General features: G+C 36.1%; 2 protein-coding genes across 6 annotated transcripts in view; both read left to right on the top strand.

The window, feature by feature from the left end:
- Positions 1 to 12,067, top strand: part of EXOC2 (exocyst complex component 2) — a 256,500-nt gene that overhangs the window by 21,047 nt on the left and 223,386 nt on the right. The window lies entirely within an intron of this gene.
- HUS1B (HUS1 checkpoint clamp component B) lies at positions 7,599 to 10,647 on the top strand. The gene is given in 5 exon segments (XM_078054369.1): positions 7,599 to 7,840; positions 7,842 to 8,024; positions 8,026 to 8,231; positions 8,233 to 8,590; positions 10,567 to 10,647. Coding segments are annotated over 5 exon segments (939 nt in total). The 5' UTR covers positions 7,599 to 7,729.

Genomic DNA, 12,067 nt, shown 5'->3' with positions numbered 1-12,067 from the left:
AATTGAATATCCAAGAAATGTGGGACAGTTACAAAAGGTATAACACATAATGGAAATATCAGAAGGAGAAGGAGAGAAAGGAACAGAAAAAATATTTGAAGTAATAGCTGAGAATTTTCTAAAAGTAATGATAGATCCCAAACCACAGATCAGAAAATTCAGAGAATAGTAAGCAGACAAATAACACAAAATCTACACTTAAATATATATTCAAACTGCAGAAAAATCAAAGAGAAAATAGTGAAGGAAGCCGGGGGTGGGGGAAATTACCTAGAAAGGAACAAAGATAAATATTACATGGTACTTCTCTTCAGAAACCATGCAAGCAAGCAAGGAAAAACTATCAACCTAGAGTTCTGTATGCAGTGAAGTTAACCTTCAGAAATGAAGGAGAAATAAAGACTTTCTCAGACAAACAAAATTGAGGAAATTTTTCACCAGATTATGTTAAATGTTAAAAGAAGTTAAAATGTTAAAGAAGTTTTTTTCAGAGAGAAGGGAAATGATATACATCAGAAACTCAGATGTACATAAACGAAAAATGTTAGAGAAGGAATAAATGAAGGGCCTTCTCGTTTCCTTCTCCTGTGGTACTGTGCTATGTCCAACACCCAGAACCCCTATCCATGCTGAATAATGCAGGTATAGAGCATGGTGGATTGTTGGCTTAATAAAGAAAGAGTAGAAGACTTTGCTTTCTTGTCCCACAGCTGCAGCTTCTGCATTTGAAAATACCAGAGTAGACATAATGGGTTCTCTGACTTATGGAAAGGAAGAATCTATTCCAAAGACTTTAGGCAAAACTGGGTGGCTCAGTCGTTGAGCGTCTGCCTTCGGCTCAGGTCGTGGTCCCAGGGTCCTGGGATCGAGCCCCGCATCGGGCTCCCTGCTCAGCGGCAAGCCTGCTTCTCCCTCTCCCAGTCCCTCTGCTTGTGTTCCCTCTCTTGCTGTGTCTCTCTCTGTCAAATAAATAAAATCTTTAAAAAAAACTATAAATAAGAAATGAAAATATGATGAAAACCATCTTCCTTTCAGCTTTGTAAGTGTTAACATACCATATGTCTTATGCAACAGAACAAATATAGTATTGTAATGCCACTTAAGTTGTGGCTTCTTGAGACCAATCATTCAGAGATTAAAGAAAAAGGAATTATGTGTAGACAGAATGAGCTTTCCAGAAGCCAAAATTATTACAGCTTTTCATACTAGAAATGGAAAAGCCACTGAAACATCCTATAAGTTTTTATTTCTAATAAAGTAAATATTAATGATATTAACCTAAAAAATAAAACTAACAGTTATTTTACCAGCAGAAATAGGTCTATTTGGGAATAGTAAGAGAACTGCAAGCATAGCTGTGCCCAGAGAACATGGACAAGGAAAGGAACTCTCTTTTATAGAGGAAAAGGGAGAGTTGGTAGGCTGTTATAAACAAAAAGTCCATTGGGAGTAAACTGGGAGTGGAAGTATGGTGGCTTTTTATTGGCTGTCTCTCTTTGGGCTGTTGCTGGAAGAGAAGGAAAAATTTTCTTCCTCCTGTTGGGATAGTAAAGTAGGCCCTTTTTTTCCTGTTAGGTCTGCAATTAACAGAAGTGGTAGGGCTTGAGAGCTCCCCCTGTCAGCCTCCTGAGTCCATTCTAAATGAGGAGGTTTTCCTATTCTTAATGTTAATAATGGCTATAACCCACGTAAGTAAAGTCTTTTGGTATCTGTCCCCCTGCTCTCCACCTTTTTTTTTTTAAAGAGTTCTTGAGATCAAAAAGTGAGAAAATCACTGTGGATTATACCCAGCTGTGATTGGTTCATTTCTTGCTAGGATCTCATGAGGAGCCCTTGGTAGGGAATTTGAAGCACTTGTTTAAGTCCCTGAATGGGCCTAGGTTTGGGCTGTGGGGGACAAGGTGGGTGAGTCTCCATTTGTGCTGTGCATGAGGGCCTGTCAATGGAATGACTTGGAGCAATGACTGAGAATTTTCCAAAATTAATAATAGGCAACAAACCACAGACCCAGGAAGCTCAGAGAATACTCAAGCAGGACTTACACTAAAAAATCTATATCTAGTTATATTCAAACTGCAGAAAATTAAAAACAGTCTTGAAGTAGGCCAGAGGAAAAACACCTTACTTATGGGAAATCAAGAGTAAGAATTATATTGGATTTCTTTTCAGACACCATATAAGCAAGAAAAGAATGAATAAGAAGAGTGTAATATTTAAAGTGCTGAAAGAAAAAAAATCAACATAGAATTCTATGTACAAGCAAAATTATCAAATTATCCTTCAAAAGTGAATGAGAAATACTTAAAAATTGGAGGAATTTGTCTCCAGTAAGCCTACTTCTCAAGAAACATTAAAAGAAATTCCTCAGAAAGAAAGATGATAAAGGTCAGAAACTAGGATCTACATAAAGGAAGAAGAAATGAAGATAAAATACAATTTTTCTTATTCTTAATTGATCAAACACTTTGTTTAATAACAGGAACGAAATATTTGGTGATGATAGCTTATAGAGAATAGAAATTAATGACATGTTATAAAGCATAGGAGGGAGAAATTGGGAATACTCTGTTATAAGGTCCTTCCACTAGCCATGAAGTACAGTGTTATTTGAAAGTCAGCTTGGTTTAGTTGTACATGTGTAATGCAAACTGTAGGGCAACCACTGAAAAACATTTAAGAAGTATGATTGATATGCTAAGGGAGGAGAAAAAAAGGATTTTAAGGCATTGAAACTCTTCTCTATGATACTGTAATTGTGAATACATGTAATTATACATTTGTCAAAACTCAAATGTACAACACAAAAAGTGAACCCTAATAGCAAACTATGGCATTTAGTTAATGTATCAATTTTGACTTACCAATTTTAACAAATATACATGCTAATGTAAGATATTAGTTATAGATGAAACTGTATGTGGGGCTTGTGAAGGGGTATGTAACCTTCAAAATAAAATGGCTACTTATTTTACCAGCAAAATAGTTTATTTGGATAGTAGAGGAATTGCAATTCAGGACATGCAGGCTATGGAAAACCATAGGCAAGTCTGGAGAATGAGAGGAACATTACTTTACAGAGAAAAAGAAGAGGAGAGTCAGCTTTGAAGCAAAGTCTGTTGGAGGAAAGCAAGAGTTCAAGGTGGTAATGTTACCGAGAGTTATATGGAAAAGGAACGAAGCCTCAGTTCTTTTCACTGCCATAGTAGAATTACAGGATAGCAAAATGAAAGTAAAGTGAGCAAAGTTTTATTAAAGTATGCTCCAAGGGAGGAGTGGGCCAGTCATGAGAGACAACGCCCTGGAAACTTTGGGCTGTGGGTTTATATCAATAAAAATTGATATTTTGCATGAGTCGTAAGGTGGCAACATATGAATGATAGGCCTAGATTTATACAATAATTAGTCAATTACACATGTCCTTTCCCAAAATGTTTTCAAAATGCTGCTTGGGGTAGCAAACTGCATTATTTCTATTCTAGAGACATAGGTCAAAGAAGGACAAGGGGTTGCTTTCGGCAGGAGCACAACAAACACAATAGACTTCACTCTTCCTCTGTTGTAACCACAAACCAAACCACCTGCTAGATGGGTGGCATGGGGTTGTCCCCAGGTGGTCCTCTGTTGGGCCTCTCCGTCAGGGTGTCTAATGTCCATCCTCCTTGTCACTCATGCCTAGCTTCCTGCCTAACAGTGATGGTTTGTCATCATCTGAATCATGATAGTTTCTTATTGGCTGGGCTGTTGCTCGGCAAGGAGAAAATCTTCTTCCTTGTTCGGGTAGTAAATTGAATTTCTTCCTGTCCAGGAATGTGAAGTAAGCTGTGATGGAAAGTCCCATCAGGGCTTCCTGAATCCATCCTAAATGAAGTTTCCCTCAATTAATATCCACAGCTATATGGGAATTCTCTGTGCTTTCTACTTAATTTTTCTGTAAACCAGAAACTATTAAAAAAAAGTCTATTAAGAAAAAAACCCAACTTGTCAAGTCTTTAAAGAAATAAAGCAAAGCACCGAATTTCTCAGTTCTGTGCAATAACTGGTTCAATAGACCTTAATTTCTAAAAGGGATGCTAAAACAGTTTTTGAAATTCTTTTTGTAAGCATAAGATAATAATATTTGGAGTATGCAGTTTTTTATCAGTAGGACTTACAGGATGAAGATGCTATCACATATACCAGTATTTTTTATTTTTTCTCTTAGTTTCTTTTTTTTTTTTTTTTTTTTTTTTTTTAAAGATTTTATTTATTTGACAGAGAGACACAGCGAGAGAAGGAACAAGGCAGGGGGAGTGGAGAGGGAGAAGCAGGCTTCCCGCTGAGCAGAGAGCCCGATGCGGGGCTCGATCCCAGGACCCCGGGATCATGACCTGAGCCGAAGGCAGACGCTTAACGACTGAGCCACCCAGGCGCCCCATTTTCTCTTAGTTTCTTATATGTTCTAATCACTGAGGAAAATACTGGTGCTAGAAACAGGAAAGGAACCTTAACATATATCTGGGAATTCGAAGAGTTTCAGCTGCAAATGTTTCAGATTAGAATGGTGTTGAGACAGGGGATGCTGACCTGCCATCATCTAATAGGAGTTGGCACACTTTTTCTGAAAGGGTGAGATAGTAAATGCTTTAGGCGTTTTTGGCCTTAAAGTCTCTATTGCAACTACTCAGTTCTGCTGTTGCAGTGAGAAAGCAGTCATAGGCAGCATGGAAATGAATTCGTGTGTTCCAATAAAATTTTATTTACAAAAACAGGTGTATTTCTTGGTTGCTGTAGTTTGCTGACTCCTGATCTAAAACAGGCACCAGGGAAGCTCAGTGAATAAGTAAATGAAGGGATTCCACAAAAGAAACCTCAGTAAATTCCCCAAGTAGGACATTTATGGACTACATTCTCTGACCAAAACAAGTAAACAAACTGGAGTAAGAATAAAGCAAGTAAATGCTGGAATTACAATAATAATAATAATAATAATAAAAAGCTCCACAACAAACTTAACTGTGGAATTCTTTAAAGCTTTCTAAAGTTAATCTTGGGTCAAAGAAGAAATCAAAACTGCAACTACAGATCATTTATAAATGAATAGTGAAATCACTGCATGTCAAAATCAATGGTATGACCAGCATTATAGTAGGAAAAGTAGTGGCTTTAAAGGTTATTATTAAAGGAAGACAAACAAATGAACTAAGTATTCAATATAGATAGATAGGAAAAACAAAGCAAAATAAAACAAAAGCAAGAGGAATTGACAAATGTTGAAGCTGCAGGTTGAAGCTGTAGGTAATAAACACGTCTCCTGAAAAAAGAAGGTAGAATTTATAGCTTATATCAAGGTCTGTTATTATAAAAGATCATTAGAAAGCATTCACAAGGGGCGCCTGGGTGGCTCAGTCGTTAAGCGTCTGCCTTCGGCTCAGGTCATGATCCCAGGGTCCTGGGATCGAGCCCCGCATCGGGCTCCCTGCTCCGCGGGAGGCCTGCTTCTCCCTCTCCCACTCCCCCTGCTTGTGTTCCCTCTCTCGCTGTGTCTCTCTCTGTCAAATAAATAAAATCTTCGAAAAAAAAAAAAAAAAGCATTCACAAGTCTAACCATGAAAAAAGATATTTACAAATACTCAAGACAATGACAAAGGTGATAAAACCACAGCTATGGAAGAAGGTAGTATGATGTTAAATTTGAAAATCAGAATGAAATATCTGACTTTCTGAAACATACTAAAATTATCTAAAGAAGATTTATAGAATATGGTCCTATTACCATGAAGGAAATTCTCAAATAATCATACCTAATGATGTACTAGATATAGATGGTTTTACAAGCGAGCAACAGGAAACATACAAGGAATAGTACATTTCTATACTATTTAAACAACTACAAGATAGCAAATATGGAAAACTAAATTCTTTCGTAAGGCTAGCACAGCACTCCGGATACAGTAAATGCTCAATAATATTTGTGAACTGCTGAATGCTTCTTGTTATTACAAAAATGAGCAAAGAAATACAAGAAAAGATAATTTCAGACTAATTGAAAATTAGATTTAAGATGTAAAACTCTTAAAGTAGTAGTGAATCAAATCCAGGAATATTTAAAGAACTAATAAAATGGAACTAAGTGGGGCGCCTGAGTGGCTCAGTTGGTTAAGCATCTGCCTTCGGCTCAGGTCATGATCCCAGGGTCCTGGGATTGAGTCCCACATCGGGCTCCCTGCTCAGCGGGAGCCTGCTTTTCCCTCTAGCTGCCATTCCCCCTGCTTGTGTTCACTCTCTCTCTTTCACTCTCTCTTTCTCAAATAAATAAATGAATAAATAAATATCTTTAAAAAATGGAACCAGGGGCGCCTGGGTGGCTCAGTTGGTTGAGCAACTGCCTTTGGCTCAGGTTATGATGCTGGAGTCCCAGGATCGAGTCCCGCATCGGGCTCCCTGCTCAGCAGGGAGTCTGCTTCTCCCTCTGACCCTCACCCCTCTCATGCGCTCTTTCTCTATCTCATTCTCTCTCTCAAATAAATCCTGAGATTATCTAAATAGTTAATGTAATCGATACATTTGTTCATTTAACAAATATGTGTTGAGCGCCCGTATATCCAGATGAATGTTCTAAGTGCTGGGTATATAGCTATCCATGGAAATATAAAAACCCCTTCTCTCCTGGAACTTACAGTCTAATCAGTGGAGATAGAGAAAGAAGCAGGAATATAGTATGTCAGGGTGTTGATAATCCCATCAAAATTTTCGTAGGATTATCTTTAGAATCTTAATATTTTTTTTAAGATTTTATTTATTTATTTCTTTAGAGATAACAAGTTGGGGGAGGGGGAGAGGAAGACAGTGACACAGAATCCCAAGCAGACTCCATGCTGAGCATAGAGCCTGACAGAACCCTGAGATCATGCATGACCTGAGTGGAAATCAAGAGGTAGAGTCTTAACCAACTGAGCCACCCAGGTACCCCACACAATAAAGTTCATCTATATCAATACCTGTGACAAGATGGCTAAAATAACTTGTTAAAAATTAATTGTCCTATTGGATATTTAATTAAAATATAGAAATTAAATCATTATGTTATAGTTGCAAAATAGATCAATGGGACAAAATATAGAGGGTCCAGAAACATATATCTATATCTGTATAGCTACATATATGTCCTGGTTGATGAAGACAGTATTTGTTTTTTAATTAAAAATTTTTTTTTATTTATGAGGGAGAAGGAGTGGGGGGGATGGTGCCGGGGGTGTGTGGGGAGGAGCAGAGTGAGAGGGACAAGCAGACTCTGAGCGGAGCGGGGATCGTGACTTGGGGCTTGATCTCATGACCCTGAGATAATGACCTGAGCTGAAACCAAGAGTCGGATGCTTAACCAGCTGAGCCACCCAGGCACCCCCTGATTAAGACAGTATTATTGTATATACCAACAAGGTTGAAAGTGGTTGTAGGAGTGATGATTTCAATTTTCTTCTTACAGTTTAGAAAGAATATTTAGACATTTCTGTGGTGGAGTACCTATCCTTTTAACAATCAGAGTGGTAACAGTGAAGGTCTTTTTAAGGGAGGAGGTGGAGGGAAGAAGATTGGAACAGAGGCCTTGGTTTTAGGGGCCCTAGGTCTGCCATGCCTTGTGGCCCTGCTCGGGGGGCCTGAAAGTAAGTGGAACCTGAGGGTTGGCTCTGTTGGGATCTGCCACACTTGGGGTCCCCTCCTACCAAACTCTGGATGCAGTCTTCATGGCATCATGAAGTTTTGTGCCAACATCACTGGCGAGGACTTTATAGAGCTCTTTATTCATATCAGTGGCACCATATCAAAGCTAGTGAGAGTCTTTGTGCTCCATATGTTCTAAGACAAGCCTGTGCTTTAGGCCTGATGACTCCAGGGTCATCTGCGATGCCAGAGTGTGGTATGAGGTGAGGCAGGGAGACTTCTTCCACCATTTTCACGTGGAAGATGTTTCAGAAGAGTTAAAGATTTATTTAGAGCTGACATCTGAGCATTTGTTCAGAATAGCAAGGAGCACAGGGAATGCCTCTTACCTTGAAGCCCCAGTTGACCAACAAGTGGCGTCCCCACCTCACTGTGTCTGTGGAGCTGCCGTTGCCCACAGGTTGAACTCCTGTGGTGGTACTTGATCCATTTGATGGGCCTGTAAGAGTACTTCCCCCAAGGGCATGGGAAGATTTCCCGGAGCCTGGTATGAAAGCCTGTGATGTTAGTGTTTATCTTCTGGCTTTGAAGACTCAAGAGCAGTGTAGAAAGGATAGCACTTGGGCGATCAAGTGTGGTTGAAACAAATCTAAGTGGCAAAATGAACTTCAGTGTAGAAACTGATGTCTTGTCTATTAAAAGGTTTTGTTTTTTTTTTTTTGGAAATCTTCCAAAGTCTGCTCAGGATATGCCTCAAGACAGAAACCTGGAGAACATGGTGCAAGTGCTAGTAGAGAGTAGGAAGCTTCTGCAGTTTTTCAAGGGACAGCAAATAAATCCTGTAACAGTCTTATGCAATGTTTTGAGCAATACTCTTCTTCATCTTGTTTTGGTTCGTGAAGATGTCTCTCTTCAGTATTTCATTCCTGCCTCAGAAAAATTCAAGCAGCCTGTATATATATATATATATATAAAAATATATGTATTTTTTTTTTGGTAAAGCTTATGGTCTTTTCAAAACTGAAACAGACCCCGAGTTAATTGGCTTGCAAGTCTGCACCCTCACTAGCCTATATGGAATGTACATTTTGCTGAGCTCTTCTTCCTTTGCAAAGATCTTATTAAAAAAAATCATTGGTGAAAGAATTGGATAGTTCATTTGTATGTTTATTGACTTTGTCAGTTTTTTTTTATTTTCCATACTTTTTAAGATGGCAACAAGAAAAAGACTTTCTACTTTAACTTTTTTGGGGAAAAAGGATTGTAACAAAATAAAAACGTTGAATTTCTGAAACAATGGATCAGTTTTTATTATAAAATGCTACTGTGTGAAATGGGAACTTCATTCTTTTAAAACAAGTATAATTTTGTGAGGGACTTTTCTTATTTTAGAGAGCTTAATATGCTATCTGAAAGATATAAGGTATTTAGTATTTGTGCATATCGCATAGTTTTTGTTAAGCTGTGTTTTGTCAAAGTATATATTCATGGTTTTAGATTTATCATCTACAGAGCTTGAATTGGTTATTTATTAGGTTCATTGATAATGCATCTTATTCACAAGGATTCAAGGAAATAGTCAATTTATGTGGACTAAGATTTTTCTTATGGGTAACTTTTATATAAACCAAGTATCCATTTTTTCCCTATAGTATTATGTTATTCTGTTTAGAAAATGATTCTTAATATTTCATTATTTTGAGAAGAGGAAGGAGGGGTTATAAAGGACTGGTACAGTGATTAGAGGGAAGGTTCATATTCTTTCATATTAAATTTTAGTTTTTTTAATGGCTTATGCAATAAGAGGAGCCATTAACCTGGACAGCCTTTATTTTTTGCAGACTCAGTAAATTCTCATGACTACATTTTAATCAGTAATGAATAATTTCCTACTAGATTTGGTGATAGAATGCTTCAATTTGCTAATTTATTTTGTTTTGCTGATTTCCAAATTCCATTCATGGTGTTGTGGAAAGAACACAGAAACATGAGACCTAGGCAAGTCACTTGAACTCTGGCTCTTTAAGATCTCTTTCAGTTTGAATAGATTACATTTCAGTACTCTGAGGGTTTCAATATAGGAAGATTAAGCAGTTGTTTTCAAAAGTATTTCGAACATATTTTAAAATTATTAGTACATAACTATTTCAGAATTATAGCTTAAGTTTTTTTTTCTAACTTCTGAGTTATACACAGTTGCTTTGTGAATATTTTCAAAGCTGTTTGTAAAGATTGTTTTTTTTAAAGTGATTTTTAATGTTTTAAAAATCCCCCACCCTCATCAGCATTTTTGTACACTTTAAATGAAAGATGAAAATGCAAAACAAATACTTAGTGAGAAAATTATAAGATATGCATACTTTTTTTTTCTGTGCATAACACAAAAATGACTTATCATGCTTGTTTATAGTATCCTTTCCAATTTTTTCTTTGGTTTATTAATTAAATGAGAATTTTAAAGCTGTAGTAAAAGTCTGCCTTTTTACCTATTTCATCACCTCTCCTCTCCTTCCTTTCCTCAGTCTCTCTCTTCCTCTGTCTCTGTCTTTGTTTCTGTTTCTATTCCCTATATTAAATAAAACCAGGGAAATGAAGAAAACCTATGGTTTGTTTTGGAAAATAAATAATTGTGCATTTTAATCTATGGTGAGTTATTATAATGGTTAACTTTTAATAATTCATTAACAGAAAGTATCTATAAAAGTTTTGTAGCCTAGTCTTTGAAATGTAACTTTGGAAAATGAGAGGGGTTATTTTCTCCTCTACTTAACCTACAGATACGTTGCTATTAAAAAAAAATTATTAGGCCATCTCATACTGTAACATCTAAATATAAGATCTTAAAAATTCAGATTCTTTTAATGATCTAGTAAAAATTGTTTATAATGAATACAAAAATGTTAAAATAATAACGTGTTCTTATTGTAGTTTAGTTTAATTGTGAAAAGCTATGGACTGCCAGTTTCTAGTCTTACATTAGTAATTGAATTTAAAAGCCTGGTCTTATAAGTAAGATTTTCATAGAATCAAGAATTAAAAGGGCTTTAGGGATGATCTCATCTAAACACCTTATTTATAGATGAGAAAACAGTTTCAGAGAGCATAAAAGTAACTAAGGATTTTTAATTGTTAATGCCAGAACCCATTTTAGAACCCAGATCTCCAAACTATTTATAGACGTTAAATTTTTGAGCTTGGTCTGTCAAGACTTAATTCAGAGACTTACAGCTTGGATATACTTTTGTTTATTAAAATATATCTAGATCACCATGCGAATCTATTCCTTACCTAAAAAGATAAAATTTAAATGAAAAAAGTCCAAAACATGTTATAAGCCATTGTCATATCATCCTTGTGTGAAGATATCCTTTGTTCTTGCAGGTAGGAAGGAATTTGTTTGCCATAAAATAATTCCCTGGAAGACCAAAACCTCACATTTAAAAATCAAAGCATCAAGTTTAGAAATTATTTCAGCTTCTTTTTCTTTTTTTTAGAAAAACACTACTAAGAAGCAAGAAAACATGCCTTTATGTTTCACTGTATCTTCAGAAAATAAATCAGTGATGAAATGTATTTAAAGTGATTCCTTATACCCATAAATGTGTAGTTTTTACTTTCTCCCTAAATATCATTTGCTAAAAACTATACTGGCTTATTTATATGACACACTTATACTATTTCTTTTTATTCCACTACTAAAAATGTCACTCATAAGTATACTATGAATGATATATACTTACTTATGTATAAGTCTGCTGTACCAATATCACAAGAGATCAGGCAAGTATTTATTAGTGGTTAATTTCTATAAAGGTCCTCCTAGTTTTGTTTATCCCCATACAGGTCTAGGTAGTTGAAAAATGCTTCATAAATTAATCTGAGTCTGGAGACACATCAGAATTAAGATTCTTTTTAAGCAAACTTGTAACCCTGTTTGGTAACTGACAGGATATGGTATATACAGTTCTTAGGCTAAGAGTCAGTATATCATAATTTGCAACCCATTTACATATACCTGTGAATATATGTGAAATTCCAAATAGGTACTCCAGTACTGTCAACCTTTATCATTTGCCCATTTGTGTCATTTAATCCTGTATTTATTATTAGTGTACTTGTGCAAGGATATTGCCTAATAAAAATGGCTTATTTTGTATCTGCAATTATTTTCCTTATGTGAGTAATAACAGCTACTTCTTGTTTCTGTCATTTTGCTTTCAAAAGATAAAATTAGCTTGTGGTGTGTGTACTTTTAGGGTAGGTTTATTCACTTTATTCCTTACCTCTTTCATGATCTTAAATGGCTGTGTAATATAAAGATTATATTGTTTTAATTAAATAAGGTTTATGACAGGCAAAGTCAAACTTTTGTTAACCTCTGCTTAGTATATTTACATAAGAAAGACCTTAGGACAAATTTTCATAGACT

Source organism: Halichoerus grypus, chromosome 9 (assembly GCF_964656455.1).
Source record: "Halichoerus grypus chromosome 9, mHalGry1.hap1.1, whole genome shotgun sequence".
Taxonomy (NCBI): Eukaryota; Metazoa; Chordata; class Mammalia; order Carnivora; family Phocidae; genus Halichoerus; species Halichoerus grypus.
Note: the sequence above shows the minus strand (reverse complement) of the source record. Positions and strands in the feature narration are given on the sequence as shown.